The sequence below is a fragment of the Rhinocladiella mackenziei genome (genome assembly GCF_000835555.1).
Source record: "Rhinocladiella mackenziei CBS 650.93 unplaced genomic scaffold supercont1.1, whole genome shotgun sequence".
Taxonomy (NCBI): domain Eukaryota; kingdom Fungi; phylum Ascomycota; class Eurotiomycetes; order Chaetothyriales; family Herpotrichiellaceae; genus Rhinocladiella; species Rhinocladiella mackenziei.
In genome coordinates, this window is record NW_013550604.1 from 2,620,090 (window position 1) to 2,645,064 (window position 24,975).

Genomic DNA, 24,975 nt, shown 5'->3' on the forward strand with positions numbered 1-24,975 from the left:
CATTTTGACGACCCAGAATTCTTGCAGAGCTGGGGCTTTGGTCGACTTGGATAGGCTCCAACAATAACTCTGAGAGATGAGAAACTTTTTTGACGAGAGTCACGCCGACTTATCTATGTCCGGTGCCTTTGCAAGTGACCACGTAACATCGATAGCAGGGTCGTCGGGCGCAACGTTGGCCCGACGTGTCTGGCTCTGATTGGCGCAGTCAACGAGGGTAGTTCTTACCAATGCTTACACATCCCGTCTCTTGCTGCAGTGTGGCAGTCGACTAACACACATTGAACCAATTTGCTACTGCGAGAGATGCATCATCATACTTGATGCCATAGCCGTTTGGGCGCTCTGTTGATACCGGCAGGAGACGGCTTACCATTCGGTCAGACCAAAATGCCACGTTTGTTTACCGTACTGGAAAGACCTCTATACATGGCATATCATCCGTACATTTGGGGTAGCGCGATCTGGCCCATCGCACTGAAAAAGTAGCTGTAACAAGACCTAGGCTTAGCGTTTCTGGCCACAGGACCTAGCTGGCCATATGTTACCAGTTTGTATAGCTTCATCAGACATACCAGGCCCGCTGTTTGGAGCCACGTTTCAAGCACAACATGGATGAAATGGTCCATCTAACTTACATCAAGGATGATCCGGAACTCTACATAAAAGAAAGGCCTTTCAGTATTCTAGCTGAACTTCCTGAAGGTTTTCCTGAAACCAATATCACATACGAACTTGGACCCTTGCAAGTGATCACGGACATCCGTGGCTGGCAGAACGAATTCAATCTCGAGGAGCATGGGTTTGCCTTTCGTACCTGGCAACCGCCGGCAGTCGTTTGGGACGATGAGGAAGACATTGACGAGTCGTATGTCCCCGCCGTCAAGGAATTGGTTCGAGAGATGATTGGAGAAGATGTCGTGAGGATAGAGCTTTTCGACTGGCGTGTATGTCGATGTTTGCCACTGCCTTGGTTCTTCTTGGCCCCTTATGTGGCCGATGTGAGTGAATGCACCTGACACTCGATCGGCCTCCAGCTTCGAAATTCACAATCTCGCATGGTCATCGACGATCCGAATAGTGAGAGTTCCCCCCAAATGGTCAAAATTGCACCGGCAAGAGTGGTTCATGTTGGTAAGCTGCACTTCTTTCCTGGACCAAGCCGTACTGATGAGCGATGTGACAACTCAGATCAGAGTCCCGCGGGGGTTTTCGATCGCATGCATAGATATTTAGGAGAGGAGGCTGACGTCCTCGCCAGGAAATATCGCATTCGACTGATCAAGTAAGTGACCAGCACTCGAGACCTCTGACTGTTCTCTTCTGCACACACACACACGCACGCGCGTTGCAGTTGATTGATACTCACACCGAAAAGCGTCTGGAAACCGATGGTGGATGTTGTTGAGGACATGCCTTTGGCACTATGTGACGCACGGGTAGCAACCGAACAAGATCTCGTCGAAGTCGACTTCGTCCTCGAGGACTACAACAGGAGAACTTACATGGCAAAGTACACCGACCGATTCAAGTTCTACTACATGAGCCGAATGACCAAGGATGAGGTTATCATGTTCAAGGTCTTTGATTCAGCCGACGTTGCGGCGAAGTGTAGGTGTTTTGACACACTGTATTTGATCGAAGACAACACCACTGACGCAGAAGTTAGACGTGCCCCATGCGGCCTTCTCTCACACTCATATCCCACCCAGCACGAAGCCGCGGGAAAGCATTGAGGTGAGGCTGCTCGTGATGACAGAGGAATAGCAAGCAGTCCGAGGCGGCTGAACCAAGGTCGATCTAGCATGACACCTGGGCACGAAGCGTCCAAGTCCATAGCTTTCAGAATCGAAAGGGCGGAAAATTCCTGGAGGGATACTTTCAAAGAATGCAGGTTCTGGTTCAAATGACAACATCAAGCGCAAAGATTGCATGTACGCTGCTGGTCCTAACTTCTCTAGGCCGATTCTAAGGTAGAAATTAAGTTATAGGACCTAACAAAGGGGCGCATACCAACCGCATATCCATAGGATGTCCCAAATCTAAATGAGCTTCTGAAAAGTATTGAAGCAAAGAACACACAACGTGATGGTGGTAACATTCAAGGTGCGCGGGGTGATCGTTGATCGTTCATCATGCAAGAGGATATCAAGACAAGCTCGCTATGCTAGGACACATTGCGGTATCGATGACGCCGCGAATATGATGTGGTCTCAACCGGACCAATTACTATTCTCGCATAAGTGTGTGAGCTTCGCGGCGCCCGTTGCGGGAGTCGGGATCATCGCATAATACAAACTTCTTCGGGAATTGTAAACGCACACAAAGCGGCAGACCTCCGGATCGTATCAGCGTGACACGGTCATTCACAAGTGTATTTGAGAGGTGGTGATATTCAGCCATCGCGGGACGAACGAAGATTTCGATATCATCGCTCTCACTCCGGCCCAGGCCTCAGCCCTCCACGCGTTGCGCAGTCAACCTCTCCGAACCAGCTCCAAGCTTGATATACCTTTCACACCTGAGAGGCCAGAAACACGTATGACATCCCGCTGCGTTGGAGGATTGTCATGGTCTGAGAGAACTTATTGTAGTAGGTTTAGAATGAGAAGAGCTTTAAAATGTGGTAATGTTGATTCCGAGACTTCTTGCTTCACGTTTGTTTGGCTAGATGTGAACTGTTACATCAGCAGCCCTAGCCATTGGTTCTTTCAATAACAGCAAAAACTTTTTATCCTCATCATCAGGAGAATGGGTCATTTGGGTAAAGGTAGCATAGGAGACACGATCCACCTTGTGCGAAGGGCATGGAGTGCCAGAGATTGCATTGGCCGTCTTACTCCCGTAGATAGCCTTGTACAGTTTCCATGATCTCGAAGGGAGATAGCTATAAAGTACGGTGTGAGGATCGAATAGCAGCAGAGGTCCAGAAACGGTACTCTGAGCAGCGGCCTGAGCAGCGGCCCGAGCAGCGGCCCGAGCAGACTGAACAAATCATGGTGAGGCTGACCCGAAGTTGAGCCAGGTCACCTGATGCCTGAGTAAAGCGGCGGGGGCACTACCAGCTCATCGAACAATGCCCCACATAGTTCTGGATCAAAGTCCCCCATCCTGGGCCATATAAGCCTCGACTTTGGCTTGTGTCGAGGTTCATCAGGTCCCTCACCATTGCTCCGAACGGCTAGACGGCTTTCTTGAATCGATTGCAACCATGGCAATCATTCATGCACCTTATCTATCAAGTCAAGGACACACTTCCCTCCCCCAGATAGGTCACCACAGGACATAACTTCAAATCCCAAACAAAATTTTATCGGAATATCAAACTAGCCAAAGAATCCTCCTTCTCAATTATCACAGCAACGGTTCATAATTTATCAATCTGCGTTCGTCCAACGAAGACGTGACCAAATTGTTCGCCCCAAATGCCTGTCAGGTTAAGCTCTGACAGTAAGACTCAAAGTACGACAAGGCGAGAGTGCCTGTATAGTGGCGGAAAGAGAAATGTAAAAAACCATCTGCTGGGAGTGCTCCGTAGACGAATGTAGTCTAGCATAAACTAGAGTCCTTGGCAGAAAGCCACAATTTTACGGAATCACGTGCCTTAGAGCCAAGGCTGGTCTTGAAGTGTCCCATCAAATTCTCCTTTCACAAAACAAGCAGCTTCAAACTTATGACGAAACTTTGGAGATAGAATCGACAGCTCTTTTACAGCTGTCGATACCTCTCTGTCAATATTTTCAATGCTGATAGCTCAAGCAACACTGATTCATTGGAGGATGCTGTTGTGACTTTCGTTGCTTGCGCACTGGAGGTAGGGAAAAGTCTAGGATTCACGGACGTAGATGTTTCGAACATCTAATCAAGCCGAGCTAGAACGACGCTTCAACATAGTCGTTCTTATAGCTAGATCTACGACTACTTCACGATGGCTCTACGAATCTCGCCGGATCGGAGATCCCTGTGGGGGGATGCGTGAGGCTTGGAGGGCTGACATTGGGGCAAGAGAGACGAAGGAAGACTTTTCAAAGGCTTTACGGTATCTGAAAGCCTGACTTCTGTTCCTGTTGCAAAATGTGCTTCCCCCTGCTCTCATGATCGTGCTTCTTGGTACTGTCAGGCTACATCTCTCTGAGTCATGAGAGGGACGATGTTGTCGTCAGAGTCGCCAGCATCTCGCTGAGACAAGATTTCCAGATGCTTGGCTCATGCGTAAAGACGTGGATTCTCCTCCCGCCTCACTTTCGCTCCTCAGATATAGCGATATATGTCAAGGTGGCGGACTCCCAGCCTGTCAAAGCGGACGGTGAGAGCGAGAGCAAAATGCAAGTATCCCTTTTCTTGCCCTTTCAAAGCCCATTCTCTGTGCCAGAATCCCGTCATGCGGTGCTCAATGAGGTGAAAGGGGGCCAGAATCGGTGGGAATAGTTCGAAGCCCTGTTTGGACTATATTATTTCCATTCTTTGGATGGATTTCCAACAATCTGAACTCGGAGACCTTCGAAGCTGCTCTTTCTCGCCCCCATCGTCTCCCCAGCTGCTTGATGAGCAACGGCACACAATTCCCATCTCTCCAATTTGCCATTGCCTATGCAAATCTGGCCGTAATTTTGCGACTTATGCCTATCCCAAGTTCCAATGGACTCCCGTTTCAATCCGGCATTTTTCTCTGCCCGTCTGACGTCTTTGACTTACCAGCTTTTAGAACGTTGGGTCAAGACGTCCGATATGCTCACACCATCGGCCTCGATGGAGGGGTCAACAACTCCATCCCGATGGCTGTGGATGGACAAACAACTCTCTCGACACCTATCATCTTGCTTGCCATCGTGACAGTCACGGCAGTGAGACTTCAATTGGTGCCAACCTTCTCCTCCCCCCCAAAAAATAAAATCAAATTGGCGGTCCTTCATTTCAGAGATATATTCCGTCATGGGCGGAAAATCGAAGACAAGACGTATATGGACCGCTGCTCCATTGTAAGTCATGACAATGCCGATTGCCAAGATACTGAGGAGGACATTTCCTGCCTCACTTCAAACATCTGCCATCACGTCTGCGGAATCATGTGGGAACCCATTCCACTTCACCAAATGTGTTTCCGACAACAACAGGGAAAGAGGTATCCGCAAATGATCCTGCGGCAGCGATGAATCTACATCTTTCATTTCAACGTGCTGAGCTGGGCGGTTGAGGACTTTGCATTTCTATGAGGCCGATAGACTCTGGGTTTATGTCCAGACTTTCTGAAGTCCCACAATATTAATGAGAAAATATGGTAGATAAATGTCAATCCGATGTAGTCGAACAGCCCACAGACCTGTAGTATCGAGAGAGGGCCACTCGGTGGCAAACGCGGGGACGGAGAAAAAGCCAGACCGATATGCAAGATAAGCTCCTCGATTTAATATTCGTCAGTGCGTCAAACACGACTATGATCACGTCTTGAAAATTACAAACATCTTCTTAACAATTCCAACTGGTCCACTACAACCGCCGAAATGTCTCATACCCCTCAAGAGACAGAGACCAAACCAGTGCACACCATAATACTTGATTCCTCACCGCTCCTTCTTAACACTCCCGGAATTTCCACCCTCCTTGCGAACGGTCATGTCTTGGTGACGACGTCTTCAGTCCTGGCCGAAATCCGGGGCGAAGAGGCGAGAACAAGGATCGAAACTCTTTACAAACCCTTCCTCACCGTTCGATCGCCAAGGCCGGAGAGTGTCAAACGTGTCAAAGACTTTGCGCGCAAATCTGGAGACGCCGCCGTTTTGAGCCAGACTGATTTCGAGATCCTCGCATTAGCATATGATATCGAATGTGAAAGAAATGGAGGAGATTGGAGGCTAAGAGCCGTCCCAGGCCAAAAACGCTTGAATGGTACCCCACCGTCAAAGACAAAAGAGGAAGACGATCAGTCCACTCCAACAGACATCGACCTTTCGGGAACAAATGATGGAAATGAAGTAGAAAGTCTTGCGGGGAATATCGAAAAGGAGATTGAATCGATGACCCTGGGAGATACAGCGCACCAAGGCCAGATTTCATCTGAACAGCCTCCCGATCCCGCACCATCGAGCCTCGAGGAATCTGAAGGGACTCAGACCAAAGAGGAAACATCGGATTCGGATGACGGCTGGATCACACCTTCAAACATAAAAAGGCGGCAGGCCAAAGATGGGGCCGCCAGCAGCAAATCTCAGACCGAAACAAAGCACGTGCAGGTGGCCACGATGACGGGCGATTTCGCCGTGCAGAATGTGTTGCTTCAAATGAACCTCAACCTTCTTTCCACCAAGAGTTGTCAGAGAATTTCGCAAATCAAACAATTTATCCTACGATGCCACGGCTGCTTCTCAACAACCAAGGACACGACCAAACAATTCTGTCCTCGCTGTGGAAAGCCCACATTGACCAGGGTGAGCTGCACAATCAATGACAAGGGCGAGGTTAAGCTACACCTCAAAGCAAATATGCAATGGAACACCAAGGGCAACGTATATGCCATACCCAAACCAGTCAGCGGAAGCTCCAATCAGAAATGGAAGGGTCCCAGATCAGGCGGAGGTCAAGGAGGCTGGGGTAACGATTTGATATTGGCAGAGGATCAGAAGGAATACATCCGAGCCATGGCTGCGATGAAACGTACAAAGGAAAAAGATCTGATGGACGAGGATACTCTGCCAAGCATTCTCACTGGGAACAGAGGACACACGTCTGGGCGGCCACGGGTAGGAGCAGGCAAAAGTGTCAATTCCCAAAAGAGGTAGAAAACGCAGGCATTTGAAATATCCAAAAACATTTGCATCATGCATAACCCTCCAGTTATTCAGATCCCCTGGTATCCGTTTCCCACATTTTGTATTCAACGCCATTGCCCAAAACACCATAGAGACCATCGTCACTTGCCATCGCTTTCTGGGCAAACGTTAGTTTTGGTGCGAGTAGAATTCGACATGTGCGGAAGAAAGAACATACTTTGCTGCGTCAGGAGGAGTCCATATCGTTTCTTCAATGTGACTCGATGCCTATAATTCATGTGAGATATGTGAAGAGCCAAAGACAAATGCATAAACTTTTACCTCGAATATTTATCATCCGGCGAAAATCGTGCCGGGTGCGCTGATTTGGTGACCACGCCATCAAGGACTTTTTTCAGTGTGTAAATTCTTTTCCCCGTGTTCGGGTCTTCCGTGTACATCAAATGCATCTTGATGTTGTCGCTCGTGGTCACGCGATCTTCTTTCCTGCTCCTCGCTTGGCACTCGTCTAGGATCCCGATCTGGATTGTTTTTTGTTTGCAGATGTCTTTCTCGCGTTGGGCGATCAAATTGCAAAGATGTGGTTGGAGAAACCAAACTCGGCAACTGCAACTTGAATTGCAGACCCTAAAAAAATTTCCCCGCGCCAGGCCGAAAATTGTCGCCAACTGAACAGGAAAGTAGCGTCACTTGCAAGTCCTTACTCTTTCTCTTCATCAGCGCAGTCAAGCAAAACAAACCTCCAATCCGAAGACAACCTTCACAGCCATCTGCTCGTCGACAAATAAAAGCTACCATGGCAAATCCTGGACCGCCGTAAAAGATCCCGTCGCCTATTCCCCGAAAATTCCCTCCTCCTCTCCTGTGGACCAGCGGCAGCTCGGATGTAGAAGTAAGTATGCCCAATCTCCTAAATCACACCACATCCCCCATTTTTCCGGTGATGACCTCTTCTTTGCCTAGGAGGTAGCATTTGATTTCAGCTTCCTCCAATGCGGGCTCTTGTATTTCGACTACAACGGTATCTGATCGATCGATTGCGGATTATATTCCGGGTGTTCAATATCTAAGAGACACAAGGCTGACCAACTTCTTTACAGACCCTTATGCCATGAACTCATGATGTCCTCTTCGGCTCCTTCACCGGCAGCAAGCCAGGCTTCATCAACCAAAAGCGGCTCGTCCAAGTCCCAAAGACGTCCGAAGAGACCAAATTATAACTACATACATCGGAACCTTTTACCCATCGAAATCCACCCGCTCCCTGTTCTTATTCCTCACAATCCTCTCTCCTTAGTTGCCATCGCTCTATCCTATCTCGCGCAGATACTCGCCCCGCCCCCTCGCCCCACGTACAATGGATATTTTTCATCGGCCACGTCGTCGATTCATGTCACAGATCCAGACACAATTAGAAAATTGTGGGAGATGGGATTCTTTGGGAAAGGCAGCCTGAGTCGAAGCGAACCAAACTGGCTAGAAAACCTGAAGAGAAGGGGATTTACTGCAGAAGAGAATACAACACAACGTCGGCAGGAAAGGAGGCTGCAAAAGCAAGAACGAGCGCGGAAGGAGCAGGAAGAGATAGACCAGAAACTATTCGAGGAGTCTGCGCCAAACGGCCACATGAATGGCCATGTCGACGGTGTCCTTGCCGAAAATATTCTGAAAACCAATGCCCGAGATATAAGTGACATTGGCAGTGTTTTAAAGTCGGCCGGTGGAACGGCGACATCCGAAGTCGAAGAAGACAGGGAGAACAGCTCAATAGAAGGATTTGAGGAATGGAAAAATGCAATCGAGGCCAATGGAATTCCAACTCCCCCACCGACATCAACTTCGTCAGAAACGAGTCAAGCCGACGGCCGATCGGTAAAACGGTTACAGCGAACAAAGACTGTACGATTCTCGCCAACGATCGAGGCAAGGGAATTTGATCTGAGTTCACCTGTGATATCACCAATCAAAAGCCCAGGGTCATCAACACTTGAGAATGTTATGCCGGAGGAGGTTCCCCGTCAGGAGAATCAGGAGCATTTGAACTTGTCGCTTGAGGAGGCTTTCTTCCTATCATATGGGCTTGGGGTGCTCCAGATTTATTGCGACGACAGTGATGCGATTCTACCACCAACGTCTCTCCTGTCTCTCTTCCGAAGACATTCATATTATCCTCCACGATCTCTATCAATACCGGCCGAGCCCGACGATCCCTTTATGCTGTCTTACGTTGTATATCACCACTATCGTTCTTTGGGCTGGGTTGTGAGGTCCGGATTGAAGTTTTCTACCGACTACTTGTTGTACAATCGAGGACCGGCCTTCTCTCACGCCGAGTTTGCCATTGTCATTATCCCATCGTACAGTCATTCCCATTGGACAGATACGCCAGAGCAAAGAAAAATGGTTGAAAGTAAGACCAAGAGAACTTGGTGGTGGCTGCATGGAGTCAATCGAGTTCAAGCACAAGTTCACAAACAGTTGGTGTTGTGTTATGTGGATGTTCCACCTCCATTTAAAAATGAGGAGAAGGGGAAAGATGTGGATATTGGTCTCCTGCTTTCTCGATACAAAATCCGGGACGTAAACGTAAGGCGCTGGACTCCAAACAGAAGTCGAGATTGATCATCGATGGGAAGGCGTTTTATTATTGACGGCAGATAGGAGACGATGAGCCAAAACTTCGCTCTAGTCAAAGAAATTACGATTTGTGATCCTTCAGAACTGCAGAATGGTGATATCGTTTTCATTCATCTCATTGTTGGTGGTAATCCAGCTCTCTGAGATGATTATGAGAGGGCGTCGAGCAACATGAGGTCTGTCATGGTGACTTGGCATCCTGTCTACTTTGACTTCGTTCAAATTTGACCCACCTCCTTTTTTATCTTTGCCGGCCGTGTGGCCTTCAATCAGCCGCACAAACTAACATCAAGCACAGCCCCCCCCCCTCAAAAACAAAAGGCAAATCTTCGCAACTCGTTTATCTATGTCCATGAAAGGTATGTTGAGATATACATATCTTCCGCCTCTGTCCGTGCTGAGTCCACCCCGAGTCCACTGGAGGTGGGGATATCGGTAAAGCAATGTGAATTCTCTTGCATTCATTCGGTGATATTCGCCCATCCGGGAAGAATTAATATGGAAGCAAATCCTGTGAAGCTGACCCCTTTCTCGTTCCTTGGATTGTTTTGCGGGCCCAAGATCGAGGTGCTGTCTCTAACATGCGATACCACAAAACCGGCCGAGGTCTTGATGTTGTTATCGCCAGTGCAGGGATAATCAGCAAATACCTTCACGACACAGACCCGAAAATAGGAGAGAAACAACAAACTATCGACTCCCTGCGGGAATTATGGGAGACGAAGACTTTGGTGGCGTCATGGGCATAAAAACTTCATGAGCAGTTATCACACTGCCAAATATCCGACGCCGATCTCGACCTTGGATACCAACCCGTCCGAGAGAAGGGTGTACGTGGTGATCACAAGCGTTGCCTCGCACATTGCTCAGGGCGGTCTTGTACAGGTCGCACACAGCATCGCCGAACTGGTGGTGAATCGGATGGCAGAACATATCCACAATGTCCACCCCGGCCCCGAGAAGAGTAATTTGCAGGCTTTCGCCGTGCATCCCGGCACGGTTCTGACGCCACCATCGGAATTGCACAACACTCAGAAGGGTGATGTTTGGAACAAGAGCAAGCCGACTTTCCTTTTATTCGTATCGACAAGTGATCCCAGCATGGAATACCTTGCAAATTGGCGGTGAGCACGGCATTGGGCTCCGTGGCGGGTTTTTGACTTGGTGACCCCAGAGAAGAGGGTGTGATTGAGCGGGAGGTTTCTTTCGGTGACTCAGGACACAAATGAATTGGCGAAGATGAAGGATGGCATTGGAAAAGGGGGATAAATTGAAGTCTAGAGTGGTAGTTGAGGTAGAGACCAGCCAGGATGGAAAAGAAGGAGACTGGTGGGGCGGTAGTGGATCTCAGAGTGACGAGGCTGAAAGATGCCAAGGAACTCTGTCATGAGCGGATTATATTTGTTCCGGTCGCAGTTCCTGTCGACTTCTTTACTTGCCCCGCAGTCGCGTTCTAAAGTGGCACGCGCTACGTTTTGGCACGGTGCATGCATTGAGTAGCATGTTCTTTTTTTTTTATTCCCTTTATGCAGGGCTCCCGTTGACCATAAGTTCTAGGGAGGTCTACCCTCATGGAGACAGATAATGAAAGTATTGACATTTCGAGCATCAAGTTTGCTGTTCTTCAGCAACCCCTGGAGGTGCGCATATCCCAATCCAAACCCTGGTCGTCGCGATCTCCAGACGCTAATTGCGCAATAGTCAGTACATGAGCAGCCGAGTTCAGAAGACAGCCTGGTCGGCGGACAGCAGCACAGCACAACCAAGTCCGCATTTGCCCAACCGTCCCAAGTCCAACCCGCTCTACCCGCTGCTGGGCCCTTCTTCGACGCCGTCCCTGAACTTGCCAGCACCGTCCCTGATTCACAACTGCCACTCGCATCCGATGTCGGTGTCGACACCCAGCTTCAACTCCTCCCGCTCCCTCCTCCGTTTGCTGTGTCAAGCAAACCCATTTCTGCGGCGCAGAAAATTATGAGCCAAGCCAGTGACATCGCAACACAGGAGCTGTCCCCTTCACATTTTGAGTCAATTCTTAATAGGAGTCGAAGCGCAGTTGATCAGCAGCCAGAAGAGGATGGCCACGAGGATGAGACGCAGCCAACCCTGCACGAAGGAGACGAAGGACATATTGACCTCATATCCAGCTTCGTATCTCCACGGGAAGAAGTGAAAGGTGCGGACTCCGACCAGGTCGATTTCTCGCCTACTCAGACACAGCATGGCCTTCCCCAGTTCCCCGAATCTCAGTGCTTCAAAACCCCTGCAGCAGCTGGTAAAAAGAGGAAATACAACGGAGATGTCATGGACAGCCCAATACTTCCTCGGAATCCATTACGGGGAGGCAATGTAGAGAGCACTGCGCATGTAATGGGTCTGAGCCAGGCCTTTGCCGCAACACAGGCAAATACCTCACCCTTCATCCAAAATATCAATAGCGAATTGCGGTCTGACCGCCCGTCGCCAAATATTGATCTCCAGCCACGTCCTTTTACCGTCGCGAGCCCCTCCCCACTGCGACCGCTATCTGTGTTCAAAAGAGCTTCAACAGAGCCAGCATCTCGGTATATTTCGGTAAAACAGTCACAAATGGAACGAGAAAGGCAAGCCCAGTTGAAGCAACAAGGGATGACTGACAACGACGATGATGACGACGACGGATTTGGCGACGAGCCAGGCTCAATTGCGACAAGTCGGAGAAAAGAAGTCGAAAAAAGGAGGCGAGCGGCCTTTGACCGGCTTTCGTCCCCTTCGAAGCATCCACGGCGAGGTGTTTCACTGTCAAAATCATCTCCAATTAGAGGACCGAGCCGTGACTCACCGAGAAGAGCCCCATCCGTGAGCCCTAACAAATTGCTGGACCACTCGAGTCCAGCACATGACAATCATCCAAGCCCAGGGCGCGAAAGTGAGGAGGAAACCGAACAAGAAGACAACGCCGATATTGCTGTCACACGGTCCAGTCAGGGTCTACTGCTTTTAGACGAAGAAGATAAGGAAAATTTCTCTGACGGAGGAAGTCAAGTCCCTGAAACTACGGCCAGACTTCAACGGATTATGAACGATCTTCCTCCTCAAGTTCAAGACAGTCCGTTGCTTAGTACTCGACGTGGATCGAATCATATAAACCAATTGACAACATTGTACAGCTCGGAACCCTTTGCTGTGGCAGATTCTCAGCCTTCACAGATGTTAAAACAGCGCCAGGCTGTTACACAGACTCCGAAATCGACCTCTGCAGAAGGGAGTGATTTTGTTCCACAATCTCCCACAGCATCTCCTCAGCGTACGATTACGGCTCATCGGGATTCTTCAGAAGGCCCACTAGAAAACAGAACATCTGAAGAGGGCGAAAGTGATCGAGTGCCTGAAGAGGCAACAGTCACTTCAGCTCTGCATAGTACTATTCCTGAGACAAGCTCAAATGAAGAAGGCCAAAATGGCAATAGCTTAGGAAACTCTAAAACCAAGCAACAGACGCTTGACAGTCGTGGTGAATTCGAGATTGCTCAAACTCGCCTTCCGACTGGAGCAAATTCCGATCGACCAAGTGTTGTTGGCTTGAGTAGTCCTCCTGTCATTACCACACCTCCAGGGCGAAGACGAAAGCGAATGGCCGAAATTGCAGCCGAGCCCTCGCCTTTCAAATCACAACCCAGCTTTAATGCTAGTGAAGCTCTTCAATTCGACCCCGATTTTCAGAGTCCCTTCAAAGATGGGTCGCCTTTTGCCATAGAGGCCTACGACGAAGCGAATCAAGCAGGGTCGCAATATTGCCTAGCTGAAACTCATCAAGAAACAATCGCAGGTCAGATGTCGGGCACAAATGGGCCCTCAGAACATCAAGAAGCTCAGAACACCATCAGTCGCGTCGCCCAAGTCCTAGGAAATAATCGTATTGAGTCTATCCTCTCGTCGTATCCGCGGCGAGAGAGGAAACCCACATCCAAACTTCCCGCCGCTTCCAAATATCAGACTCAACCTGTTTACTCTGCATCTCGAATTTCCACATGGGATCTTGACGTGTCTCCGCCCCCAAAATCTGTGCCAGTAATCAAACCTGCGCTGAAACGAAAAGCGAACGATTTTGAACAGCCGCAGAACGGGAACACTATTGCTGTCACGAAACGCCCCAAGCCCACGAAGGGAAAACTTTCATCGAAGACGTCATTGCTTGCCGATCCTGGCGGGGATGAACAACGTGATAGCCCCGATCCCATCACTCTGAGCGAACTTGCGAAATCAGAGTCAGGGAAAGAAGAAGCTCGTGTTTCTACCAGGACCGTCACGGCTCCGAACATGGTATTTGCCTGTTTTAATGGCAAGACTCGCGCATATTATCCCGCCCGGTGTCTGGGTCCTTCGACCAAGAATGAAGGCCGGTTCTCAATCCAGTGGGAGGGATATGAACCTGACGAAATCGACGAGCATGGTATACGAAGCTTAGACTTACGTATCGGAGATCAGGTGAAAGTAAACATGGAAGGCGTCCCCAAGGTATCTTACATCATTCGAGGCTTCAAAGATAAGATCGTGCAGGGCAATGCCGATTCTGACAGGCATACCATCACTGACGTTCAGGGCTTCAAGACTTTGCTTGTCGCACCGAAGCAGCGTAAAAGTCTACCAGCGGATATGTCAACCAACTGTGTGAAAAAGGTACCAGTCTCGTCAATTTATTTGGACAACAACATGTGGGGACAGATGAAGAATCGGGTCTATGAATACAAGCCATCCATTCATGAAGCATTATTATCCGGTATTTCGACACCTCTTGACCCAGCCTCTGCTCCGAGTACGCCACCTTCGCGAAGTCGTCGAGGTGCAACAATAACTGCACCGTTGGCTTCAGGCCCGACCACTATCCCGAATGTCTCACCCGAGGGCATATTCGCGAACATGGCTTTTGCAATATCTTATGAAGACAGCTGGCGCAAAAATAAACTTGCTAGCCTCATCCAAAGCAACGGCGGTCTTGTCTTGAAAGAATCGTTCCTGGATCTCTTTGAAACAGATTCAACAGAGTTGAGATCACAATTCTCGGATCTCTATTTTACCGCCCTCCTCACCGAACGTCATTCACGAAAAGAGAAATACATGCAAGCTCTTGCCCTTGGGATCCCGTGTCTCAGTGGAAAGTGGGCGGAAGCCTGTATTAACGCGAACGGGATCGTAGACTGGAAGACTTACCTGCTTCCCGCAGGTGAGAGTGCCGAACTTGATGGTGCTACACGATCGAGAATTCTACCTGTCTCTCAATATTCCACGCTCGTGAAAGTCGAGGAAATGATTTCTTCAAGACTGCAGATGCTGCAAGGGTCACGCGTGGCTGTTGTGTCAGGACGAGGCAGGGCCGATGCACGCCGACCCGTGTTTATGTTCCTCATTCGCGCCTTGGGCGCCCAAACGGTTGTGGTGGAACCCGACCTTGGTTCTGCAAAGGCGGCATTGGACAAATCAAGAGTGAATGGTGATGATGAAGGTGATTGCGAAGGCGACACGGTTGATTACGTTCTCGTAGATGATCGGGACATCCAAGCAGCGAGGGCCATGTTTTCACCTCCTCCAAGCGAGAAGAGCGGGAAAAAGTCCAGGATAGAGATGGAGCAGCATCCACCACTACCCCAAACACAAGCAGAGCAAAGAAATGTCAAGGTTTTGTGCAATGAGGATATTGTGCAGAGTCTGATACTGGGGCGATTGTGGGTGCGCTGAATATGGATGTCGTGTCCCCATGGTATTGGCGTCAGGATATCAAACAGATGCCTAACGCCGAGTCCTGACGAAGCTCAATTAAGAGTGAATTGAGAGGATCACAGGGAAGTTCTGAATACGTTCCTCAATATCATATCGTACTAGACTACGAGAACGTTCAGACTGTGCTCTGTGTAGTATCCCTGTGAAGGTGGTGAGTAGTCACTGTTTGAATCTCAGCTGCCAAAACTCATACAATTGAGCTTCAAGAACACTGCCACTCTTGACATTTTTGACGGCACTAGCTGGCCACATGTCGGTCGATACTAGGCCCCTGTTGGTGCTATCAGCTTGTTCTTTGTCAATCAAGGTCACTCTGCCTGACTCCGCTCCCGGGAGCAAAAAGGGACAGGGGAACAGAGGCGAGGAGATGAAAATCCCCTCCCCCCAACCCCCTTCAAACTTATGTATATGTGCGAGCGTGATTTCAATGGAAAAAACTCTACAACACGGCTCAACAGCACAATGTAAAATGAAGACTGATAGCTATGATCGCATTCATGCACCCTCTTCCACTCGTTGTTGTCCATCATCCATCATAAAAGTAAAGTCGACGGAATGTGAATATTCATGGTTATCGGTCACGCATTGGAAAAGGAGAAGAATAAAAAGGTGGGAAGGGAACCAGGGAAACTAGACGTGTCAAGATGGAATTAGGTTCAATTTGACGTTCGTCGATTGATGATTGTAATTGTAACTGTGGGTTGGTCATGTCATGCTAGTAATTCAAACGAGGTCGTGACAATGTCGGAACAAAGGAAATGAGATCTCATTTCGTACTCGATGCGCACTTTTAGAGATCGTATAACTGAATAGTTTTCAACTCCGATTCCCCACCGTGTCTTATGCCTTGCGTATGCCACGAAGCCTTGCATCCCGGGAGGTTGTAACAAGTAAATGTATGATACTGGTGTTGGCGCTTTGAAAATTGCCTGACTTGTGACATGAGTGTATCGTCCAAGTGGTGGAGCGGAAGGAAATATCTTAGCGAGTGCCGTTGACGGATCGTTCTGGAAGATCTCGAGGTATTGCTGCAGGGACAGGTGGTTCTTCGTCGTCTTCCATATCCAGTTCTTCCGGATGACTGTCGTGTAAACTCATCAGTACCCCGCATATAGCCTTCTTCTGCTTCCGGCTGGGTAGGAGACAGGGAAATTGATAGGACAGAGCTTTGAAACTTACCCAAGTAGCCCTTTGATGTCCTTCATCTCGTAATGCTTCTTTCGCCGTTCCTCAAATTGTCGATGCTTCTCTTGTTCTTCTCTGGTCGGCATGCCAACTTGTTCTCTGAACCCATCGGCTTCACTACCATCGCTGACACTCACATGTTTTTCCTTGCTACTCTCGCGAGACAGACTGGTTCCTTGCACAATTCGATCGTCTTCGAAGTGGGCACCTGTGGCCAATTCGTCCTCTGGTTCACCCAGCTCTAAACCAGGAATTTCGCTCTCACGATGCCTTTTGTGCGGCTTGCTCTTAGCCAGATCGACTTCATCAACGTTGACAAAACGGGGGTCGATAGCGACGTCATCTTCATCATCTTCCTCCATGGCATCGCCATATTGGTAGGGGGTTTTTGGTTCCGTGATTTTCATACGACCTCCAGATTCTTGTTCGGCCAGGTATAAATTTGCCTCATCCCACTTGAGACGCATCTTTTCCGGGTCCTCGTCGACGTTGGCGGCCATGGCGGAAGAATGGCGTCGAGAGGCAGAAGCTCGTCTGGCAGCAGAGGAGGAGCGGCGATGACCGGCATTTTGTAGGGTGTTTTGCAAAACCAACTCTCTTTCTTCCTTGGGATCTAGGGGTGCCCAGGGGGGGAATTGGAATTCGTCTTTGGTAGGAGAGCCTGGTCGACCGCTTGTAGAGAAAGATGGGTTCTTTAAGATGCCTGGGGAAGGGTCAGAATCAGGAAATGGCTTGGAGGTTTGAATCACTGAAAACGTACCCTTGGGTCGAATGTTACCTGAACCAGGCTGGTGCAAGGATGGAGGCGAATGACGGACTTCGACTGGCATTTTTGATCGAGATGATGTCGAAGAAAATCCCAGTCGGGAATGACGATGAAAATGAGAGAGTTGCGTATATCCCAGGTCGGTGAAAGGAGTAGCGGGATGAAGGCGCGGGACGTGGTGGACGGGACGGGACCCGTCAAGACTGGAGAGAACGTAGCGCCAGTCAGGCGGAGAAGGAGAGTGACCGAGTGACCGAGTGACCAGCACGGCTGCGAAGGATGATTAGTATGAGGAGAGATAGATGGCTGGAGCGAAGGAGGTGAGGAAGGTGACAGAGAGTGGTGGAAGAAGTGGAAGTTGTAGACGGGTCGACGGTAGGTGTGGATATTCGAAGTGGATACGAGGTGCAGTAGTAGAAGTAATGTGACAGGCAGGATGGAATCACCAGGACAACGGCAAGGGATGATTCACGAGACAGTCTTGTGACGGTTGGTGATGATTTGTTATGGTCGTGGTTGTTGTTCAGGAAGGAGAGTGAAAAGGGAATAAGAAGTTCTCTGCCAGAAGGGCACCTGGCAGTGGAAACAAGTGGTGGCGGTGGTTATGATGGCATGGATGATGGAAATATGCTGCACAGAAGTGCGGGAAGACGAAAGAGATGGGGAGATGGAAAGGCATGTGGGAGGCTGAAACAGACTCCGAAAAAAGGTACTGTTACAGCTAAGTGGCTTTAGTGATACTAGCGGTATCAATATGTTCTGCTAACTAGGATTTTCATGGAGCTCGGAGTCCTAGTTAGTGTGAATCATAAGAACTAACCCTCGACATTTTCTGCTAGCAGTACTAGCCTTTGTTAGCTCGTACTAGTAGCAATGCCGATACCTTGGCCATCGACGTCACCTAAAGGAAGCCCGTTCTCCGAAGTACCCAGTATAGACATCTAGCTGCCTAGGTACCCGGACATCGATTTGATATTGTAGACTGAAGTACGGAAGTATCCACCTCATAGCATATGTATCCTACAGCCTCTATCATTCTCCTGCGACAGCTTCAATGTTCAGCCTGCGCTCCTGGCAGCCCTCTCTCCGGGCCCCTATCAAGAATTTTTCTCCCCTTCGAAGCATCCATTTCACCTCTTAGCATCATTCACCCCTTGACAGTTTCCCCGTCCGGACAGAAGGCCACTCGTTCCTTTGCATCTATTACTTTTCTTCCTGTGCCTTAAGTTTATGCAGATGCACCACGCCTGATTCGGACCATTCTTCATGATTCGTCCACGAGAACATGCAGTACCACCTGATCTGCTCGGCTTTCCACCTAGATCATTGGATCATTGCCTGATCGCTGACATACTACATGAAACTACTCTCCTGGTAGGGTTAGTTCTCAGTGCCGACAGATTTTTCTACCTGACAACTCATTCCACAACACATGGCACAATCTGAGTCAATTCCTCAATTTGTTTCCATCAAACACAACACCATTGAAGAGAGTGGGGAAAAAAAAAAAAAAAAAAAAAAAGGAAAGAAAGAACGGGGGCCGCAGATGAATCCCGATTCTTTCTCTCCCTCTCTCTCTCTCTCTCTGCTTATATCCTAATGCATATTGTGCTTGTCCTTCACCATCAAATAGCAGTCTGCCTCCCATAGCAAGTACACGTGTATCACTAATTTGCCACACATCCAGGAGGGAAAACAAAAACAGACTCCGTACCCTGGGCTCATAGAATCTCGGCCCAAAATTGCAGCCACCCTGGAAGTCATCAGAAGAAGATATCTCATATTTCCCCCCTCGCTCTCATTCTCCCTCCCCGAGACCCCGTTCCACGCCTTTTCGCTGCTCACTTCGCTCAAAAAGTAGTCGTGGTAATAAAAACAATGCACTTATCGAATTGAACGACTCGCCCGGCGCTCCTTCAATTTGATTTGCGCGACCTGGTCTCCGTTTTCCGCCGCCTGTTGCATCCAATGTAGAGCCAGACACAGCGCTTGACGACTCCGCCGCGACCCCTCTAGTTCTTCCCACATCATGTCGCTTTTGAAAATTTCCGACGAAAGAGTCAGAGGCAGACTGACAATCGGTGGCACATCCGGATGCGTCAGGTAAAGACTCGCCAGCTCTCTCTGGGCAATCGCATTCCCTTCCCGAGCCGCAATCATCCAGTATTCCATGGCCTTCAGAATCGAGGTTTCTTTACCATCTCCTCCCCGTTTCCCTCTTTTGATAGAGTCTTTCGCCACAATGCGATCGGCTACATCCACCATACCACGACAGACCTCATCCTTCCAAGCCAACGCTGCTAGTCCCACCTGGAGGAAAGCTCGTCCCATCTCGGTGTTGTCCAACGTATGAGAAGAAACAAAGGTGGCGATGTACTGTAGGTCGCGGAAGATCGTCTTAGGTTGAAGAACAAAGAGAAGTCCTTTCAGCAGCTCCACCAGATTATTTTCATCGCTACGCAGTTCTCTCCTTTCCCGGGAGTTCGTCTTGTTGTGACGCTCCCGCCGACTAAGATTCGCCGAGAGGGCGCTGGGATTGAGACTGCGACGCCGCGGAGACTCCTCCGTATTCGACTGTTCTTGTGGGCCCGCGTTGTGTGCAGGGGAGAATAACACTTGCAGGCTTTGTTGAAAGTTCTGCGACAAATTCTTGAAATCATGGATTGCCTTGAGCTTCAAGTTGGGATCCACGTGTTCAGAAACCCGGGACAGAATGTCGGCGAACGCGCTCATATATGAGAAGCCCTCAGTGTCCACCTGTGTACCTCCATTGGTGAGTAACATTTTGATTGGATGGGCATTTGAGGCTGGGTCATGCGTGACCGATCCGCGTCCGCTCGGAGCCGCGCTTTGGCTCCGCTGTTTCAGTGTCTTCCCGCTCCTGGAAGCAGACGGTGCGGCAGGGCTTTGCTTGTCGGCACTCGGAAGCAGCCGTTCCATGACAGCTCGCTGCTCTAATCGCTCAGAAATACTGGAGGACTCCCGTAGAGAATCCATCCAGGCATCCGTTTCACTCCCGCGGCTCCAGACCGGGCATCCGAGATCCGAAAGTAACAGACAGGTCAAATCCTGCTGCAGACCATCCAGAAAATTTATTTTGTCCTGGCTATAATCCGTCGGTCGATTCAACCCGAGATCTTCGAAAAGGGATGCGGGCCTCGATTGCACGGAAGCCGTCGTGACGGATCTTGAATTCGATTGGGGAGGTGACCATAAGCTGCTTCCTGACTCCAAAGTCGTCACCGTCGTCGCCCGGCCTGGTGAACTGATCAATGACCCCAGATCACTTCCTAATATGTCGCGTCCGAGCCGGCTGGACCCTTGACTGTAGAAAGACGACCTGGATCCGGCAAACCCGGACCGAGACGGAAATGAGCTTGATGAAAGTGGTTCACTCCAGACGCTAGCAGCCCTTGTACTCGGCTGAGCACTAAAGGCGTTGCTCGCATGGACGTCGTACAGGTTCCTCTCCCGAGTAAAAAGATCGCTGGACCAGAGCACAGGGCTGTCGCTGAGAGTCTCCCCGACAAGTTTCCTCGTTGCAATTCTGACCTCCATGCAGAATCGATGGATCCTTTCTTCACCCTTGCAAAAGTTCTCGAGGTGATTCCGATCCAGCCATTTTTTGGTCATTTCGATTTGAGAATCAGACAGTTTTCTTGGGCCGCCGTGTTCTGCAGGTGCTTTCAGAATACTCATGGTGTCATGTCTCGGCTGATCGAACACGGACGAAGCAGATGTGCCTGCGGTGCTCGGACGGCTGGGTGCTGGTGAAACTCCTCTCGCCTCGACCGGCGCATATCCTTGTAACGTAGGTAATGCCATGTTATTCAAGGCCGTAGCCACGTTCTTTGCATCTTCATAGTCATTCGAGCTTACCACGTCCATTTTGTACCAGAGTTTGATTCGGAGTTTGTCCAGCCATCCGGAAAGCTTGGATATCTTCGCTCTTGCAAGATTGTTGACAGCCTCTAATTCGGCCACCTCTTGCTCTACTTGAAGGCATTCGTCCGCAAGTAGCAATCGACATCGTATCAATCTCTCGGTCAGAGGTCCAAGGATTTTAGTGTCGTCCTTTGCCAATACTGAGAGAGGGAAATGGACTTGTAAAAAGGCCCGTGCATTCTGCCAGTACATGGACGAAATACTGTCGGTCTTTATCTGAGCCGCCTTTGCTTCTGCTGTGAACATGTCGGACAGACTACGCTCGTTGAGACGGGAAACCTGGACGGGATCGAAAGACTGCCCATCCAAGGAAGAGTTCGGTCCTTCAACCAAGCGCAGAGCAGCTTCTTCGGCCAGATGAAGACCTTCTAGCGTTTCGATCTTCGTGTCGGTCTCATTGGGCACATTCGTCGTCGAGGCCGTTAGTTTTCCTTCCCTTGAAATTGTAAGCGGAGCCCAATGCTCTTGACAAGGGTGTATATTCTTGGAAGAATGGCCGGGTTCGATAACGTCCAATATTCGTCGTCTCAACTTGTCAAATTTACCGCTTGCACGACCATATTGCATGTTGAAGGTGGCATGAGCGGAGCTGAGAAAAGAGTCCCACGGGCTTGACGTGTGAATAAACTGCGGGCTGAGCGCTTCGAGAACATGGGCAATATCTGCTGCACAGATTGAGAGGCAGGTCGGGCTGGAGGATGTCAAAATGACATTTTCAGATTTGTTGGCTTGATACGGATCGAAACACTGGTCTTCGGCGTCCAGTTTGCTGATCATGGCAATCACACAAGCTTGTACATCTCGATCGATCGATTCCGCAAGCCTAAGAGGTGGTCAGGATCAGGCCAATACAATGGAAACATACAAAATCTTACATTGGGTTGAAAACATCACTCGCCTGAGCATAGGCGCGGTCCCATAGTTTCTGCAGCAAATGTGACCTTGCTTTATCACTGATATGGAACTGTAGAAGCATTTTCTCATCCTTTTTCGAAGGTCAGTCGATTCACTAGAGAGACAGGAGGGACTCGCCTCTGGATATGCGATCGCGATTCTTAAAAAATCGCGCATGAACCATTGATAAAAGAAGTGACCACGAAACTGACTCTGAATATCGACTGTCGGAAATTTTCCAATAATGACACGACCCAGATGAAGAGCACCCGTAGGTATACCTCCGTCGCAACCCAGTATTTCGAAGAGTTCCTTGACGGCCTCGTCGAAAAAGTCCTGAGCTTGTGGGGTGCTGAACGGATCGTAAAAACTGAGATCAGAATGCGGGCTCGCCGCTGAATTCTCCACCAGATCAAGCAGGAATGCACCTCTCTGCAGAGTTCTCATCAAAAATAGTTCCAGTCGATCTTTTATTGGCCACTCATGCAAATTCGCAAATGCACTTAAGACCTGCCCGATTATGGCGTAAAAGGCCTGTTCTGATTCCATCATCAAGCTCGAACAAATTGTAGACCAAGTGGAAAATCGCAGCTGGCTTTCATAGCTTTGGACACCCTGGAACGGTCCATAAACATTGTAGAGAAGGAAGGTCAAGGGATTCGACCGTTCAAAAGATGAAGCATAGTCCTCGAGATCTTTGGAGTAGGCTTTAATTCGCTTTTTCTGGGAAGCTCGTCCTCGATTTTGTGACAAGGAAGTCAACACCGATTCGGAAAGTTCTTGGAACTTCGGGAAGGTCGATAGAGCCGATATCTGTGCGGGAGACATTGCCTTGAATCTTTCCACCAAAAACCGGGGGTTGCTGCGGAGGGTCTGAATTAATTCAAGACAATCTTCTTGAGACGCCGCGGGTAGTTTCGACAGAAATGAATGCTTTGTAGGCGGTTTCGGAGTATAAGTTCCGTCCAAGGCATGAATTTCATGATTCCATTGGGAATAACACAGATCCACCAGATCTTGCATGTGCTGATGCACTCGTGTAAAGCCATTTGCATCTGCTTGCTGAGAAATTTCGACCAGTCCATCGTGGACCCAAGATCCCACTCTGTACAACCGAGCAGACAGAGCCACGGCATTTTGAAGGTGATTTCGTCGATGAGAGAGCATTCGTTTTCGATATTCATGGTGTCGGTGCAGCCGCAGTTGTGCGGCAAACTCTTCAAAATGAACACGCAAATGTGCGAACGGGATCTCTCGATGTGCCAGGTTAACATGCGGAAGATTCCCCCTCAAGTTGCCCGTCAGTCTTCTCGTAGCTCTTAACCGTGATCCATCTAATTGCTGCTCCTCTGCTTGACCTTCTGGCACTCCATGTGTAATGGGAGTCCCCTGAGAAGAACTTTTGACCTGCGGGGGACCCTGCGAGGTACGCTCGGGAAGTTCAGGGCCGGACATAGATTTGGCATGATCTTGCGCATTGTCGTCGGAATATGGCGGTGGCGGTGGCAGAGTCGACGGGCCTGCTGCAGTGACAATGTATCAGCAGAATTGGACATCCCCGGGGGGGGGAGAAGAGAGAGAGAAGGATAGATGACCAACCTTGACCTTGACCATCCACGACACCGGTGGCCCTAGATAGTTGTGTCATACGCTGGAGAGTTCCATTCCAGAGCGCGTTCGTCGTCGACTCATGTACGGCGGCCAGGATGGGATTTGAGGTGCAGGAGAGTAGCTGCAAGACCCTTTACATTGGCGCCGTAGCACTCGGTCTGTTACGGACAGCGCTGGGCAAGGGCAGAGGGCGCAGGAGCGAATATAGGAGCGGCGTGGGAAGAACGCTCTGGCTTGGACGTAGACACTGCGAGTGGGATGTTTGTGTGGTTCTACTCGGAATGGGCTGAAGCTGCTGAGAGTCCGGAAGAGCCCCCGTGATGGCTGCACTCAAAGCGCAGCCGGGTAAAGCAAGCTCGACCTTGGGAATGGCTTTTTTGGAAGAAATTTAAGTGGTTTGGGCGCTTTTCGCTCTCGCAATCGTTAAGTGCCAGAGAGCCAAAGGCGTCAGAGCCAGTGGCCGTGAGTTGTTAGGTGACAAGACACCGGATTGAGTGTCGAGTCACAGAATGCGGGGGAGAAACTCGCACCCAACAACACTCGCCTCCAGCAACGTCAACGGCGACAGCAGCGACAGCGACGACGACGACGAAGGTGAACCACAACTGCGAACGTAAATCTAGAATATGCGAGAAGCCCATGGGACTCTCTCATCACGGCGCGTAAAGCGGAAAGCGGGAAGCGGACAAGAAAGGAACTTTTTTTTTTTCTTTGGTCCCCTTCGTTCGGGGCTGCAGCTCTTCCTGGCGAACCCAGCGCACCAGCAGCGAGAGCACAGCACAGCGCACACATAGAAAAAGTCGAACAAACACAGCACACACCGCGATGGATGACTTGCAGGCCCTGACGACGTTGCCAACGAATGCATACACAGCTGCATTAGTCGAGGCTAAACAGGTCTCTTGACATAAGCTCAGCGTCCTCTCGAGCCACTCATTGTCCATCAGAGGCGGTGTCAAGCCGCAGTTTAGCAACGCTCAAATGCGCTCCGGGCCGGCAAGTCCCAGATTCTTAACACTCTCTGGACAAAACTGGCGGTGCGCGAGGGACCACGACTCAATCCCCCCAGATTCCCATACCTGTGGCGACAGCGCAACACGGGGAGGTAATTGGTACAGGAAATGATATGGCGTGCCCTCGTCCATCATCTATCACGGAGCCTGGTTTGCTCAATGACCCTCTCCACCGCAATTCAATCGCTAATGGTGCTGCAACTGAATAGTGGGTGCTGCTCCACAGACGCGTCTAGCCTCCTACGCGACAATACCGAGTACACTGGTGGCGATGGTGACTTGAGGGATATAGTACGACAAGGAGAGCAGAAAGTCCCCAGTTCCGCAGAATCTGACTCGCCGGGGACAGATGGCAAATGCAAATGGTGCTGCAGAAATGCTGCAGAACATGGCCCTTCGT

At 49.8% G+C, this 24,975-nt stretch overlaps 8 protein-coding genes across 8 annotated transcripts; 5 read left to right on the forward strand and 3 right to left on the reverse strand.

Annotated features, from left to right (window-relative positions):
• Positions 1-611: 611 nt before the first annotated feature.
• Z518_00930 (uncharacterized protein) lies at positions 612-1,767 on the forward strand (the record flags this gene model as incomplete). The annotated part of the gene is made up of 5 exons (XM_013421531.1): positions 612-947; positions 1,038-1,134; positions 1,192-1,285; positions 1,379-1,611; positions 1,670-1,767. 5 exons carry the CDS (start codon positions 612-614, stop codon positions 1,765-1,767), a joined length of 858 nt encoding a protein of 285 aa, XP_013276985.1.
• A 3,734-nt stretch (positions 1,768-5,501) lies between these two features.
• Positions 5,502-6,776, forward strand: Z518_00931 (uncharacterized protein; the record flags this gene model as incomplete). Its single annotated transcript, XM_013421532.1, has 1 exon — positions 5,502-6,776. One exon carries the CDS (start codon positions 5,502-5,504, stop codon positions 6,774-6,776), a length of 1,275 nt encoding a protein of 424 aa, XP_013276986.1.
• Positions 6,777-6,907: 131 nt separating this feature from the next.
• Z518_00932 (H/ACA ribonucleoprotein complex subunit 3) lies at positions 6,908-7,216 on the reverse strand (the record flags this gene model as incomplete). Its single annotated transcript, XM_013421533.1, has 3 exons — positions 6,908-6,924; positions 6,985-7,034; positions 7,089-7,216. The coding sequence occupies 3 exons, from the start codon at positions 7,214-7,216 to the stop codon at positions 6,908-6,910; spliced, it is 195 nt and encodes a 64-aa protein (XP_013276987.1).
• Positions 7,217-7,889: 673 nt separating this feature from the next.
• On the forward strand, positions 7,890-9,389 carry Z518_00933 (tRNA-intron endonuclease; the record flags this gene model as incomplete). The annotated part of the gene is made up of 1 exon (XM_013421534.1): positions 7,890-9,389. One exon carries the CDS (start codon positions 7,890-7,892, stop codon positions 9,387-9,389), a length of 1,500 nt encoding a protein of 499 aa, XP_013276988.1.
• A 771-nt stretch (positions 9,390-10,160) lies between these two features.
• Z518_00934 (uncharacterized protein) lies at positions 10,161-10,532 on the forward strand (the record flags this gene model as incomplete). Its single annotated transcript, XM_013421535.1, has 1 exon — positions 10,161-10,532. The coding sequence occupies one exon, from the start codon at positions 10,161-10,163 to the stop codon at positions 10,530-10,532; it is 372 nt and encodes a 123-aa protein (XP_013276989.1).
• A 443-nt stretch (positions 10,533-10,975) lies between these two features.
• Z518_00935 (uncharacterized protein) lies at positions 10,976-15,119 on the forward strand (the record flags this gene model as incomplete). The annotated part of the gene is made up of 2 exons (XM_013421536.1): positions 10,976-11,044; positions 11,106-15,119. 2 exons carry the CDS (start codon positions 10,976-10,978, stop codon positions 15,117-15,119), a joined length of 4,083 nt encoding a protein of 1,360 aa, XP_013276990.1.
• A 1,023-nt stretch (positions 15,120-16,142) lies between these two features.
• Positions 16,143-17,176, reverse strand: Z518_00936 (uncharacterized protein; the record flags this gene model as incomplete). Its single annotated transcript, XM_013421537.1, has 3 exons — positions 16,143-16,242; positions 16,341-17,049; positions 17,107-17,176. 3 exons carry the CDS (start codon positions 17,174-17,176, stop codon positions 16,143-16,145), a joined length of 879 nt encoding a protein of 292 aa, XP_013276991.1.
• Positions 17,177-18,996: 1,820 nt separating this feature from the next.
• Z518_00937 (uncharacterized protein) lies at positions 18,997-23,406 on the reverse strand (the record flags this gene model as incomplete). The annotated part of the gene is made up of 2 exons (XM_013421538.1): positions 18,997-21,880; positions 21,923-23,406. 2 exons carry the CDS (start codon positions 23,404-23,406, stop codon positions 18,997-18,999), a joined length of 4,368 nt encoding a protein of 1,455 aa, XP_013276992.1.
• Positions 23,407-24,975: the final 1,569 nt, after the last annotated feature.